The 15,714-nt window shown below is 37.3% G+C and overlaps 2 protein-coding genes across 3 annotated transcripts in view; one reads left to right on the top strand and one right to left on the bottom strand.

Annotated features, from left to right (window-relative positions):
- CIR1 (corepressor interacting with RBPJ, 1) overlaps positions 1–12,763 on the bottom strand; it is a 36,684-nt gene extending 23,921 nt beyond the window's left edge. Inside the window, exons 1-7 of the mRNA XM_005675946.3 lie at positions 12,603–12,763; positions 7,300–7,394; positions 2,632–2,705; positions 2,035–2,045; positions 1,883–1,947; positions 1,188–1,236; positions 254–371 (exon numbers count right to left, since the gene is read on the bottom strand). Of these exons, the coding sequence (XP_005676003.2) occupies positions 254–371; positions 1,188–1,236; positions 1,883–1,947; positions 2,035–2,045; positions 2,632–2,705; positions 7,300–7,394; positions 12,603–12,674 (484 nt within the window). The 5' untranslated portion in view covers positions 12,675–12,763. The remainder of the gene's footprint in view (positions 1–253; positions 372–1,187; positions 1,237–1,882; positions 1,948–2,034; positions 2,046–2,631; positions 2,706–7,299; positions 7,395–12,602) is intronic.
- SCRN3 (secernin 3) overlaps positions 12,770–15,714 on the top strand; it is a 32,369-nt gene continuing 29,424 nt past the window's right edge. The window contains exon 1 of one of the 2 annotated variants that reach the window (XM_005675944.3): positions 12,770–12,866. Coding sequence is in view for 1 of the 2 variants with exons in the window: in XM_018064852.1 (XP_017920341.1) it covers positions 13,288–13,341 (54 nt within the window). In the remaining variant the exon portion in view is untranslated. Of the gene's footprint in view, positions 12,867–13,255; positions 13,342–15,714 lie in introns of those variants that run through there. The other variant, XM_018064852.1, reaches the window with a different exon arrangement.

Here is a 15,714-nt window from a genome sequence, read left to right on the forward strand (position 1 = left end):
ATATCTGTTACTTTTAATATCAATTTCATAGGGCCCTTGGCTAGAAAAATTAAATCCTAATACACAAAATTTCATATTCAAAACATATAATCAGAGTTCTCCATTGACCATTTTGGGAATGTGACCTAACCCCAGAAACCAAAACCAAACCAAATCAAACCAATACTGAGAGAGACTTAAAAAAAAAGTTTACTTTAGCTTTGTTTGTCCTCTATATAAATTCTAAAACAAACAAATGATGTCTAATGCCTACCTGAGCCATCAGTGGGAACTGAACTTGCATTAATTCCAGAAAGACCAAACAAAGGACATTCTCGATCTGTGTTGACATGACCCCATTTGTGACATTTAATGCATCTCACATTTCGAACCTGAGAAATAGTAAACATTACTTATTTTGGTTATTAAAATACTAAGAACCTAACCACTGTTCAACTCCTTACTCCTTGTAGAGTTTCAGTGAAATTAGTCTTGTTTCCAAAAGATCTCCAAGGAAAGACACTCCACACATATATTTGGTAAAAGTAATTCAAACACTAAAATCTTTTACTATAAATTGTGTCTAAAAGTTCAGCTGAATCCTATTTCTTTCTGAGTGTTACCTGGTGGCGATAAAACAATGTAATCCAAAAAGAAATAGTAAAACACCAAAAAAGAATGATGTCCTGTCTCAATCTGGAATTCTCTAATTAAAAAAAAGTTAATCTTTGAGGTTTCAATTTCCTAAACCAACGGCTAGCAAACTTTTCCTGTAAAAAGCCAGACAGTAAATATTTTAGGTTGTATGGGCCAAAGGTCTCTGTTGCGACCACTCAACTCTGCCAATACAGCAGGAAAGCACCCACAAACAACATGTAAATGAGTAAGTATGGCAGTATTCAAACAGTTTTATTTTTTGACCATGAGCTATTCTCCAAATTCCTTGAAAACTGCAGAGACCATTTTCATTATAGCCCTCACTATAAAATTTTGACTCCTATCTTTTATCATGATTTGATATTTGGATTTGTATCTTTGCTACATTTAACATTTTCTCTCCAAGTCCTTCTATTATGTGATACAAACAGAAACCATAGAGCTTTTCAGAAACCATAGAAACCCTTTTCAGCTTAAATACCTTTGGACAATAATATAAAGAAGTGTTTATTTTGAAAAAATTATTCTTACAGAATAAATGCGTCACTTGCCTGAATACCAAAGGGCTGATCTCTGATGTTCATGTCATCTTTGGCATATCTATTAAGGAGAGAAAATGTACAAACAATATTAAGAATAATAATAATTAAACTAAAAACAGTCTTACAGTTCTAAGTAAATTATGAAACATACAAGTTTAGTAAATAAACAGAACCATAAAATCTATTTGGTATTTCCAAACACCACTTTATTATCAAGTATCCAGTCTGATAATCCATGATTTTAAAAAAATGACAAAAATAAAGCTAAAGACTATGATCAAACAAATTAGCTACATAAGACAAACCATTAAAAATAACTTTTCACATTAGTTGCTTTCTCTGGTGAATAAAAAGCAACATAGGATGGGATATCAGATAAAATTGGAGAAGGCCATGGCACCCCACTCCCGTACTCTTGCCTGGAAAATTCCATGGATGGAGGAGCCTGGTAGGCTACAGTCCATGGGGTCGCAAAGAGTCGGACACGACTGAGCAACTTAACTTTCTTTCTATAGTTCCTTTTGGAGAAGAAATGGCAACCCACTCCAGTGTTATTACCTGGAGAATACCATGGACAGAAAGGCCTGGTGGGCTGTGGTCTATGGGGTTGCAAAGAGTCGGACGCAACTAAGCAACTTACACACATACACCCCAGATAAAGTTAATGATACATATTTTATCTTTAAAAAAAAACCAGTTCTTACTTTTCTCGTGGGGCCCCTTTCTGCCATTCAAACTTGTATTCGGTCTCTCCTTCTGTTTCTTCTTTCTAAAAACATTCATTAAAGTCTTTCAGTATTTCCATAAAATTTCAAACTATTGCAAATAAATCGAAACACAGAAAACAGTACTTTACCTCTTTGTTTTCTTGATTGCATATCAAAAATATGGGAGGAAAAAAAGGTAGGTCAAGTTAAAAACTTCAACATGAAAGTCTGCTATTATACACTACACTATGATATCATGGTATTTAATTGTAACTTGTAAGAATGTATTGCTTTGACTTTTTTCTTCTTTCACAAGATAAAATTCAAATCACTGTAGGGTAAAAAACAGTACCGAATAAGAGGCAGTACTTTATTAATCTTAATAAAAGATTAATTTCTAATCTTTAAACTTCCATACTTTTCATTGACATTGAATATTATGCCTTCTATTCACAAATATACTCAACAAGAAGGAATAAAGACACAAATTATAAAAGAATAAATATACTTCTGGTGATGTTGAGATTTTCCTCCCCGAAGACACATCATGAAATTATTATTACACTAGAGAATTACTGTTAGTATTTATCCTACTATATTGATTATAGTATTTTAACATTATTTTATAGAATAGTATTAATTTTAAAAGATGAAGAGCAACTTCTAAAAATGTCTGTTGTAACAGTTCTCAATCTTTAGTCACAAACACATCAAAGACTTAAAAAAAAGGAAATTGAAGCAAGTACCTTTTTTAGCCCCTGGTGGAGCCTCATACATGAAATTAAGGCCATTCTTTACACGCTCATCTCCCATTAGCAATCTAAATCAAACAAGAGATAAATTTTCAAATTTTTTTGTAGCAGGAAAAATACTACAGAATGACTGTCCCTCCATACCCCTAAATTCTAAGGGAATTAGGATAAAATATTTTTATTAGCGATAAAATTTCAAAACTACTCCTCTGACTAAATGACATCTGAAATTTCTGAATGAAAATTCCAGCAGTGCTGCCCCTTTAATAACTGGTTCTGAGACCTTCTCAATACTTGAAAGAACCCAGCCCTCCCAACTGAAATGAGGGGAAAATGCCATGCTTTCCCTCACATGCTTTTCTTAAACTTTGAAATGTTGTCTTGAAATCCTATATGCCAACACATATTTGGAATTAAGTTAAATAATGTTTTTTCTTAATTGTGAGGAATCAGTTTAGAAAAACAAGTCTCCCTGGATTTCTTTAGGAAGTCAAATCCAAATAACAGGAGTCAAATTCAGTAACAGAATAAATAAAGTTCTTTAGCAAGGCCAATGAAGAGAGAATAGTTTAAAGAAAATCTACAACAAGTTAATTACTATGATGGATTCACTATCTACTGCATCTTAAAAATCATTTTTTAATAATTTCTTTTTCAACACCGAATGTTCCCTGTTTGGAGAACATTGTTGTTCCATTGTTCTGTTTAGAGATATGTTCTGTTTAGAGATATATGTTTAGAGAATGTTGTTCTGTTTAGAGATACGCTGTGCTTTTTAGAAAAAAATAGCTCTGCAACAAACTGAATGAATAATCAAGTTAAACCTTTTAATTCATAAGATCTATGTAAAATATTGATTAAAGAGAAGAAACCTAAAGAGTAAACAGAATTTCCTCTTATATTTGGAAAAGGCTATCACAAAGTATAGCCTACATGATTGTAAGTCCTCTGTCTCTTATTTCCACTGGAGTTGACAAATAACTGTAAAAGAAGAAGAGGGCAAAAGCACAACAGAATCTACCTCCATACCGTGGGATATGATTCAGCAATAAAAGGGAATGAACCAATGACACCTGCTACAACATGGATGAACTTCAAAAACATTGTACTAAATGAAAGAAGCCATATGATTCCACTCATATGACACTTCCAGGATAGGTAAATCTACAGAGACAAAGTCAGTCAGCGGTTGCTTAGGTCTGAGAGGAACTGGGAGTCCAGGTTGTGGGAATGGGAAGTGACCACTATCGGGTACAAGATTTCTTCTTCAGATGGTGGAAGTGTTCTGAAATGACTTATGGTGATGGCTCCAAACTTTAAATATACTAAAAACCAACATATACTTTAAAGTTCGTAAATTATATTTACACTATTTTAAAAATTAACATGAAGTACATGAAAAGCTCAATATCACTAGTTACAGGGAAATGTAAATCAAAACCATGAGATACCATGCTGCATTTATAAGAATGGTTATTTAAAAAAAAAGGAAAATAACAAAAGTTGGCAAGGATGTGGATAAATTGGAACCCTTATGCATTACTGGTGGGAATGTAAAATGGTGCAGGTCCTATGGAAAACAGTTTTCTGGTCTTCAATAGTCAAACACAGAACTACCAGATGATCCAGCAGCTCTGCTCCTAGGTATATACCCAAAGGAACTGAAAGTTGGGGGCTGAACAGATACTGGTATGCCATTATTCAGAATAGCCAAAAGACAGAAGCAATCCAAGTGTTCATTATGGTTGCATGGGTAGACCAACTGTGGTATGTACAAACAATGGAATATTATTTGGCCATGATAAAAAGTAAGCTTGATACACACTACAATATGGATGACTCTTGAATATGTTATACTAAGTGAAGTATGCCAGACACAAAAGGACAATTATTATATAATTCCACTCACATGATGTACTTAGGAAAGACAAATTTCATAGAGGCAGAAAGAATAGTGTTTACCAGGGGCTAGAGGCAGGGGGAACACAGTTTAATGAGTACAGAGTTTCAACTTGGAGTAAAGAAGAAAAATTTTTGGAAACAGACAGTGGTGATGGCACACAACACTATGAATGTAATTAATGCCACTGAACTGCGCAGATAAAACAATAAATTTTATGTTTTATATATTCCCTTTCAAAAAAGCATTTCATTTTCACTGAAATAAAAAATAATATAAAATCAAAACTGGAAGATCAATTCCATTTTGTGCAAAACTCAATAGGTATACAAAATAAAAGGAAAAGCTACTATATTAGTATTTACGTTTTAACTTCAACTAAAAACCTATACAGGTTTTTTCTTTTTCCTTTTTTTTTTGCTGTTGACTCTAAGTAGAGTGAAATGTATAGATGTTCTAACATCCTTTTATTTATCCATTCAGAATAATAAATATGATTGTCATGTTTAGGGATCAGTATCCACAAACACTAATATCTAGGACATTTAAAAATTTAGAAGGGAAAAAATAGAATACTAAGGAACAGAACTATTAAAGACAACATTTTTGAACAAGGAAAAATGAAAAGTGGAGGAAATCACTCCAAATACTCACAAATCTGCTTTTATATACTTGTAAATTCAAACAACCAAACGTAGAAGCAACAAACAAACCTAATGTCCAGACCCTGGTTTCTAAGTATGTTTCTCAAATAAAAGGAACAGGTTGATTCCAATGCTGGAGCAGGGAAAAATAAAAGACAAGTTTCTGATGATCTTAGAGTGTCATGAAGTAGTTTTATTTATTTATTTTTTAGAAGGATGGAACATGTTAAGTGGACATAGGAGTCAAGCTGACAAAGTGGGCAAAGGTCAAAACTTGAGCAAAAAAGTATACGAGTATTGAATTATAACCAATTAAGTAAATATCTGAGTCCATAACGATAGGAATAAATGATTAAATAAGCGAGGGCAAGGGAAAAATCCTCTTTCCAGAGAAATTCAAATTTAAAAATGTAGAGGAATTTAGAGAAACAGAAAACCACTGTTAGAAAACCACAGTAACAACTGATGCAGGCAAGAACTATCAATGAATAATAACACTAGTGGGCAAAATTCAGGGAGAAACAAGATATTTGCATGGGTTCTTACACTTCCACCTCCATGATCTCTTTTAATTAATTATTTTAATCGGAGGAAATTACCCTACAATATTGTGGGTTTTGCCATACATTGACATGAGTCAGCCACAAGTATACATGTGTCCCCGTCCCGAACCCCCCTCCAACCTCCCTCCCCACCCCATCCCTCTGGGTTGTCCCAGTGTACTGGGTTTGAGTGCCCTGTTTCATGCATCCATAATCTCTTTATCGGTCTAACTCAACTATACTGCTGTTTCCTAATACACTCTCCACCTTCCCACCATGCTCATCTTTAAAAGCTTTGACTATATGCAGATCACAGCTTTCCCACAGCGGTGCTACTGACATTTTGGACTTGACCGTTCTTTGTGTACACTGTAGGCTGTTTTGTAGCATCCTTAGAATCCACCACTAAATGTTGTTATCACCCAAGCCCTGAGTTATGACAATCAAAAAATGTGTCCAAATGTTGCCACATATCTCCTGGGGCAATAATGGCCCTCAGTTGAGAACTGTGCCTCTAAATCCTTACCCTTCTTCAGAGTTCAGCTTTGAACTATGTCAAAGGTCACCTTTCTTTTTCTCCTTGCCACTCCTTTCTCCCTCACCTCTTCCATAAAGTCTTACCTTGTTATCCCAAATGGAATTAGTTTTGTCTTATGCTAGCCTGCCACAGTTTTTATGAGTGCATTTTCACTTAGTTATTATTTTCAGCCTTGAACTATATGTATGTACATATCCATTATTAGATTTTCTTGAGGCTAGACAGAAGCTATGCATCACACTTTTATATTATAGGCCACTACAATTTCACTTGCTGCCTTGCATGAAGTAGGTACTCAATAAAAGTCAACCAATTAAATAAATTAGTGAGAAAAGTACTTAATTGAATAAAATGTTTTATTTCTCTAATTTTGCTCTCAATACACTATATTTCAAACAGAGTATTTGATAATAGTTTAGTATTACTTTGCTTAAGATCTATGTTTTGATGAAATATAGGACTGACTGGAAGAGAAAGTGTGACTTATCAAAAGGACCACTATTTATTTATTTGATTAACTAAAAGAAATCAGCTTCAGAGTTAGACCTGCAAATACAAACATAAAATGACAACAGCTAAGGGTAGGGGTGGATACTGTACTATATAGTAAGCCAGTGAGGAACTCTAGCTCTTATCCTGTTAAAAGAACAGTGACATGCAGGTCAGGTAAAGACACTTTACTTCTTGAAGCTATCTTGTGTATCTTTTCATTTCAGTCTATGTTGAAGAAATATCTTTGTACGAGGCCTCAGTAGTTCAAGTATAGACATTTATTTTTCTTCCAAGTTTTGAGTACGTTGGAACATCTCTATAAACTGTATATGGAGTGTATATTCATATCAATCTATATTTTGTGTGAATTATGGGTAAGATTGGAAAAAGTGCCCATCTATGAATGTAAGAGTAAAGATAGTTCACAGGGAATATAATCCTATTATTGGGGGCATTCAGGTAAAAAAAGTTAGTATATGATTCAGTAAAGGATATTCTCATGCAACTGATTACTCTAAAAAATACCAGCAGAGTGGAATTTCTTACCTATTATCATATGATTCTTGTTCTTTTAGATATTGTTGCATTAACTCTTCTTGTTTCTTCTTATCATATGATATTTTCTGTTCTGCCATCCAAACCTAAATTAGTAAAGTAAAAACTTAAATAAGTTTGTTCTCTTTTATAATAAAACATAAAATGCTATTCTATAGTTTATAACATATCTATTTTGGTCATAAAGTCACAATCACAAAACAAGAGTTGAAAATTCCAATTTATGCTTTGAAGCAAGTCCTAAAATATAATTACTCAAAACAGCGAAACTTTCAGTCAACGATGTCAAACTTGAAAACTACTCTGAACACTTAGGGTACAACAGCTTCTTGCCCTCAGTCCTTCAGATGTTGCAGAGACAAGAAAGACCATCTCTCTACATGGAATACGTCTAGTCCAGAACACACACAGGGCACATCATCACTGGATGCCAGTGAGTGTCACCGATACCCCAAGAGAGGGAAAATGGAAGACAAGGAGGAGGAAAAAAGGAAAGGAGATGAAAGATAGTTGTAGAAAAAAGGGAAGGAACAAGAGAGAAAACTGGAGAAGGAAATGGCAACCCACTCCAGTATTCTTGCCTGGACAGAGGAGCCTGGCAGGCTACAGCCTATGGGGTCACGAGACTTGGATATGACTTAGCGACTAAACCATCAAGAGAGGAAACAGGTGAAACAAGAGATGCATCTGATATCCTGCAGTTGCTCAAGGGCACCACCACCACAGGCTGAGTGCGTCCCTATGTGATATTCTCAGAATCATAAAAGTGGTGAAGGTAAAAAGCCCACACAGCTTATGCAAGGATATTTAATCATGTTACCTCCAGGTTTAAAAGATATCAGTGTCTTCCCACCTTCTTTAAAGGATAAAGTGTTTGATAACCACTCAACATAAATAGTAAGGCAAAACTGTCTCTCCCAACAAGCTGTTTTAGGAAGGTAAATTTGAGGAAAAATATTTAACACTTACATTGATAAATATTTAATACTAAAATTGATAAAATAATTAATAATTATAATGGGCCAGATAAGTGTGGGGAGTAGGACTGGGGACAAGACTGCCATTATTCAATTTTAGACACAAAACAGGAGTAGTTATTAGTCTTTAATAGTACTCAGATAGGTAGGTTTTATGGGGACCACAATCTGAGATGTGGACAACAAGGATTAATATGGAGATTAAAAACAGAAATGAAAAGAGAATCCTTCAGGGAGAGACTATCCTGGAAATTTCTTTTGTATAAGTTCCTAAAATTTCTTCTACTGTCTTCATAACTAACATAATATATATGTCATAACCAATATAACATTACCAATGTAATGTTACAGTAGAAGAAAAGTCTACACTTGGGATAGGCAGTAAAAGGCACCTTTGGAATTTTCACTATAGCTCAAAATGCCAACAGCTGAAATAGAGAAACGCAAGATGTCATTGCCTGATCAAATAATACATTAATAATAGCCTCCTAATGATTAAGATGCTACTTCCAACAATAACTACCATTTATTTAAAGCTTTAGATTTACAAAGTTATTTTACAAGTCTCATTTGCTCTAAGGCTGACATACATGAATATTTATGATGGATTAAAATAAAAAGTAGTGAAATATATTCTCACCTACAAAATGCTCAGAATCTGCTAATAGAAAACCATACTAACCTTTCTGTATGTTTAAGATATTTTATAATAAAAAAGATGTGAACTGTGTAAATAAATAGTAACAATGTTTGGGTCTGGGCATCGTAGGAAGGGGGCACATCGTGATTGTGGTTTTCATAGCTTATGTTTTTATATGGTTGTATTTACGCCAATAAATCCTCATCTGGGGAAAAATAGTAACAATAAAATTGGATAACAAAATACATTCAATGTAAGGAAACAGAACGAGACACTGATTAACTCTAGGGGGCAGAGAAGAAGGCTGATATAATAGAATACTTTATAGCCAAGTTTTGGTTTTTAGTTCTTTATTTTTTAAATGACATAACTATACTCACATTATGACAAAATGTGGTCCACTGGAGAAGGGAATGGCAAATCACTTCAGCATTCTTGCCTTGAGAACCCCATGAACTATACTCACATGTAGCCAATATTATTCCTGTCTTGTATATCCTTCCAAGGATGTTCACATGGACACACACGTAATATACAAAGCATAATATAAACAAACACATACACATGCATTTTTGGTCCCTCTTTTCATGAATGGTAACATATACAGATGGTGATGCCATGAAATTAAAAGACGCTTACTCCTTGGAAGCAAAGTTATCACCAACCTAGACAGCATATTAAAAAGCAGAGACATTACTTTGTCAACAAAGGTCCATCTAGTCAGGACTATGGTTTTTGCAATAGTCATGTATGGATGTGAGAGTTGGACTATAAAGAAAGCTAAGCGCCGAAGAATTGATGCTTTTGAACTGTGGTGTTGGAGAAGACTCTTAAGAATCCCTTGGACTGCAAGGAGATCCAACCAATCCATCCTAAAGGAGATCAGTCCTGGGTGTTCATTGGAGGGACTGATGTTGAAGCTGAAACTCCAATACTTTGGCCACCTGATGCGCAGAGTTGACTGATTTGGAAAGACCCTGATGCTGGGAAAGATTGAGGGCAGGAGGAGAAGGGGACAACGGAGGATGAGATGGCTGGATGGCATCACCGACTCAAGTGACATGAGTTTGGGTAAACTCAGAGAGTTGGTGACGGACAGGGAGGCCTGGTATGCTGCGATTCATGGGTTCATAAAGAGTCGGACACAGCTGAGCGACTGAATTGAACTGAACATATACAGCGTGCATATATGTATGTATGCACATATAATACAGCATACATGAACAGAGAAAATGTATCAAATAAAATTCTATACCATGGAGATCACTCCCAGATCAGTAAACAAAATGCTTTATTTTCCAGGAGGGTAGGGTGGTGAAGAGTATCATTTCTTTGTGGAGCTACACCATCATTTATTTAACCAATCTCCTGCTGTACTGGTGGATATTAAGAAATTTCCAACCTTCTGTTATTACAAAGGCAGCTGCAATAAGTAACCCTGTTACACAAGTAGCTTCAATGTGTTAAACAGGATTTTGAAGCACATTAAAATTTTGCCAAGGGAAAAATAGGGTAAGATATCACTGGCAGAGGGAACAACTCAGATAAAGATCCAAAGATGAAAACAGAAATTTGAGTAGTTTGATTTTACTGGAGCATAAAGTCTAAGGTTGGAAAATTTCCAGCTAGGCTAGTGGTTAAGACTCTGTGTTTCCACTGCAGGGGGCATGGGTGCGATCCTTGGAGAAGGAACTAAGATCCAGCATGCTGTGGGGCCAAAATTAAAAAAATGAATAAAATTTAAAATCTAAGATGGGAGAATAGCAGTAAGGGATGATGAAGGAAAAATAAACTGGAGCCTGGCTATCTGGACTTAATTCTGGAGTATTTTAATAAGGAGCTGAAGAAATCAAAGTTGTGCTTTAAAATGACTACTCTATGAAAGCAACCCAAATACCCATCAAATGATGAATGGATAAATAAAATGTGCTCTATCTATACCATGGAATTATTCAGCAATAAAAAGGAATGTAATACTGATATATTATACAGCATGAACTCTGAAAACATTGTGCTAAGTGAAAGAAGCCAGTGACAAAAAAAACCCATATGGCATGATTCAGTTTATATGAAATGTCCAGAATAGGCCAATTCACAGAAATAGAAAGCAGATTAATTGTTGGCTAAGGCTGGGGAGAGGGGAGGATTAAGGACAAATAGGGAGTGACTGTTAGTTTATATGGGTTTCGGGAGGGTGATGAAAATATTTTAGAACTGTTTTGGTGATGACAAAATTCATAAATATACTAAAAAATATTGAATTTTACACCTTATATGAGTGATTGTATGGTACGCGAATTATACTTCAGTAAAACTGCTAAATAAAAAAATAATTATTCTGATCGGTTGAGAATGGATTTGAGAGGGGTCAAGACTGGCAGCAAAAAATCACTTAGGAAATATAACAATCTAGGTGAAAGATGATCAGAGTCTAAGCTAAGATGCAGATAGTAGTGACAAGGAGGAGAGATGGATTCAAGAGATACTTAAGAAGTAACAGCAATAGAATTTATTAGCCAACTAGATAAAGCTGAATGGAAAAAGCTGAATCTTATTTCTGGCCTGGGTGACTGGATGAGGGTTGTGTTACTATCTGCATTTCCTACTGATATGAGAATAGGAGGTATAAATACAAGAACAGATTTAGAATAAAAGATAAGTTTCATTTCAAATATGTTGACTTTGAAATGCCTATAGGATATCAAGATGAAATTGTCTACTATATAGTTGTGTTCAGGTGCCTTCAGTTAGGGCCTAAGATCTGGCAGTGTAGAGCTGAGAGTCAGGAGTGAAAAAAGGGGTCGTTAAAATTTTGAAATTGGCTGTGACTGTTCAGGAAAGCATATGGAATAAGCAGTATGAAACTCTCGTTGCCACCTGTATTTTAGGAATAGTCTAAGGATAACTGTGTAGGGGCCAATTAACATTTTATTGTGCACTCCCTCTATGTAGTAGGCAGAGATTAAGGTTGTGTTTAAAAGTCTTTATCTACACCATCTTATTTAGTCCTCATAACAATTTCAAGTCACGGCAACTGATATGGATCATTCCTAATTTACAGATTAGGAGACTCAAGATGAGGGATATTAAATATTTTATGCAAGGTCTCAAGGCTAAAAGTGACTGTGCTGGAATAACAGAATATAGGTCAGGTTTCAATGCTCAGACTCACCCTACTTCAGTATTCTGCTTTCCACTGCTGTAATATTCAGCATACTTTTTTTGTACTGGATCTAATAGACCTGTAAGTGGTCATTTAAAAAGCCACAGCTCAGAGGTCACCAGACGCTACAAGATAAGGTGGGATAAAAAGAGGAAGCAAGGTGTGACTTTCCTTTCCTTTTCAGATCTATCTAGTCTTTTTCTGTATGGGATAGCAGAGCTCAGAAGCCGTGATCTCTGAGATTCGAAAAGACAATATTAGGATCTGCTGAGGGTACCAGCCTTCATATCTCGACTCTTTACATTCTGGCTGACAGAGCCGAAAGAACAGACGGAGCAGCTTTTTCCCTGGCTGATGTAAAATAAACCTCGAGGGCCAGCGGCGAGGGACAAGAACGCCAGGGCTTTAGGCATGGAGAAAAGGCGGCTGTCCCAGGGATCCCATACACGCCACCACTCTGACCTCCAGGAGGTCCTAGGAACCCAGGCGCCAAAGGCCTGCTCATCGTACTCACTTTTTTGATGTTGGATTTGGAAGCAGGATGAAAGTCCTTCTTGCACATGAAATTGGCGAAGGATTTCCCCATTTTGGAGGCTCAGCTGGGGTATGCAACACCTAGGTCTGAGAGCAACGTAAACAAACTCCGCCGCCTAACCGGAACTGCGCCTCCAGTAGCAGCGGGAACTTCCGGGGTCAAAGGGGTCGACTTCCGGCAACTAGCTCTTCTGCCGCCCTTTCTCACTCCTCTCCCCTTTCGCTTGGGTAGCTCGGAGGCCAGGTGAGGGGCGTGCAGGGAGGGAGGGGCGAGCGAGCCTAGTAGTTGTAGGAAGTAGGAAGCCCGGAACTGCGGAGTTGGGCGGGGGGGGGGGGGGGGGGGGCGAGGGGTTACAGAGAGGCTCCTAGGAGCGGCTTCTGGGAGGGGCGCTGGCCAAAGCTGCGCATTCCGCAGCCGTCTTCGGTGCTAAGTGTATGCTGGGCAGCGGCCCTTTTGCAAGAGGTTCTTGAAGTCCGAGCAGTTTATTTTGTGAACGTTGTTTCGAGTTACAGAAACTTGCCTGCACCGATTTTTCTCGTCTGTAGTAATTCTTGCCCTCAGTGTAGGAAGTTTGTGAGGATCAAACGATGAAAGCTCTTGGTGAAATAAAGCATGTCAACTCCACAAGAGCGAAGACTCTAGTTTGTTGCCAACTGTACGGCGCATGGTGCAGAAAGATGTCTGTAAACATTTGTTAAATGATGACTATATTCTAGAGGTTAGTAAAGCCTCTCAAGACTGCCGCTCCTAAATGGGTGTCTTCCTAATCAGGTGACCTGTTTTCTTAGCTTATTACCCCGGTTAGGTCAGATCACCTAGTGCACCTTGATGGCTCTTGAGATTCCAGGGTATTGAGGGTACGTGGCTGCTTCTGCTGCTATAGGTGATCCTTCAACCAAGTCCTTTCCCAGGATGAGGTGGCGTTTGATGTCAGGAGTAAGCTTTTTGTGAGAAATATACTCTTCTGACAAATAATAACAGTAACAGCGTTTATATAAGTGTCTGATATGCTCTATGCATTGTGCAAAACGTTTTACACATTGTCTTATTAAATTCTCATAACAGCCTTTTGAGAGATTTACAGATGAGGCAGGAGGCTTAGGTAGAGATTAAATAGCCTGCCAAAGTTAGGCAGTGGTAGAACTAACTTTGGAACACATAGAAGACGATTTAGGACATGAGTTGAAAATCACACGAAGGACTTCCCTGGTGGTCCATTGGTTAAGAATCCGCCTGCCAATGTAGGGGACACTACTTCTGTCCCTAGTCCAGGAAGATTCCCCCATACTGCGCCGCATCTGAGCCTGCAGTGGACAACTACTCAAGCCCAGGCTCCTGGAACCTGTGCTCTGCAAGTGAGAGTAGCCCTGGCTCCCCACAGCTAGAGAAAGCCTGCACACAGCAAGGAAGACCCAGTGTGGCCAAAAATAATAAATTAAAAAAATTTTTTTAGAGAAAGGAAAATCACACAGAAAGGAACAGAAGCATTGGTGACCTTTCTCCAGCACTGAAAAAAGAGAAAAACCGTTAGGCATTTCAGGCTGAATTTGTTTCTTTCTTACTTGAGTCATTTTGTTTTCTTTTCAATGAAATATTGATTACATTTAAATCTGTTCATGTAAAGCCATTCTAAGGTTTGGGTAGTATAACAGGAAAGAAGGAAACAAAACAATTTGCCATTCTAGAAGCAAATTTTGTTGCCGTTGCCGTCGTTGATATTTAGTTGCTAGGTTTCTGACTCTTTGCACTCCATGGTCTGTAGCTCACCAGGCTGCTCTGTCCCTGGGATTTCCCAGACAAGAATACTGGAGTGGGTTGCCATTTCCTTCTCTAGGGGATCTTCTTGACCCAGGGATCAAACCCGTGTCTCCTGCTTGGCAGGCATCTCCTGTTTGGCAAGTGGATTCTTTACCACTGAGCCAATAGGCTCTACTAAAATTGAGGATTTAAGATTTTTCCAAATTACAAATGAAGATATGATCTTGATATTATATAATCAGGACGTGCAAGTTGAATGTGAACATAACAATTCAACAATGGGAAATAATTTGGAATTTTATTGGCATGTTTTTGCTTTTGTCTAATTTAGTGAATCTGTTTCAAAATTAAAATGTTTTAATGAACACCACCCTTATGGCAGAAAGTGAAGAAGAACTAAAGAGCTTCTTGATGAAAGTGAAAGAGGAAAGTGAAAAAGTTGGCTTAAAGCTCAACATTCTGAAAACTAAGATCATGGCATCTGGTCCCATCATTTCATGGCAAATAGATGGGGAAACAGTGGTTGACTTTATTTTGGGGGGCTCTAAAATCACTGCAGATGGTGATTGCAGCCATGAAATTAAAAGACACTTACTCCTTGGAAGGAAAGTTATCACCAACCTGCTGCTGCTGCTAAGTCGCTTCAGTCGTGTCCGACTCTGTACGACCCCATAGACGGCAGCCCACCAGGCTCCCCCATCCCTGGGATTTTCCAGGCAAGAATACCAACCTAGACAGCATATTAAAAAGCAGAGACATTACTTTGCCAACAAAGGTTTGTCTTGTCAAGGCAATGGTTTTTCCAGTAGTCATGTATGGATATGAGAGTTGGACTATAAAGAAAACTGAGCACAGAAGAATTGATGCTTTTGAACTGTGGTGTTGGAGAAGACTCTTGAGAGTCCCTTGCACTGCAAGAAGATCAAACCAGTCAATCCTAAAGGAGATCAGTCCTGGGTGTTCATTGGAAGGACTAATGTTGAAGCTGAAACTCCAATACTTTGGCCACCTGATGAGAAGAACTGACTCATTGGAAAAGACCCTGATGCTGGGAAAGATTGAAGGCGAGAGGAGAAGGGGACAACAGAGGATGAGATGGTTGGATGGCATCACCGACTCAATGGAGATGAGTTTGAGTAAACTCAAACTCAAAGTTGGTGATGGACAGGGAGGCCTGGAATGCTGTGGTCCATAGGGTCATGAAGAGTTGGACACAACTGAGCAACTGAACTCAACTGAACTGAACTGAATGAACATCCTTTGTTAGATATGTACACAAATACAGTCTTTATAGTATAGGTGCAGGTGTTTCCAAATACGGAAATAATGAAAG

The sequence above is a fragment of the Capra hircus genome, chromosome 2 (assembly GCF_001704415.2).
Source record: "Capra hircus breed San Clemente chromosome 2, ASM170441v1, whole genome shotgun sequence".
Classification (NCBI taxonomy): Eukaryota; Metazoa; Chordata; class Mammalia; order Artiodactyla; family Bovidae; genus Capra; species Capra hircus.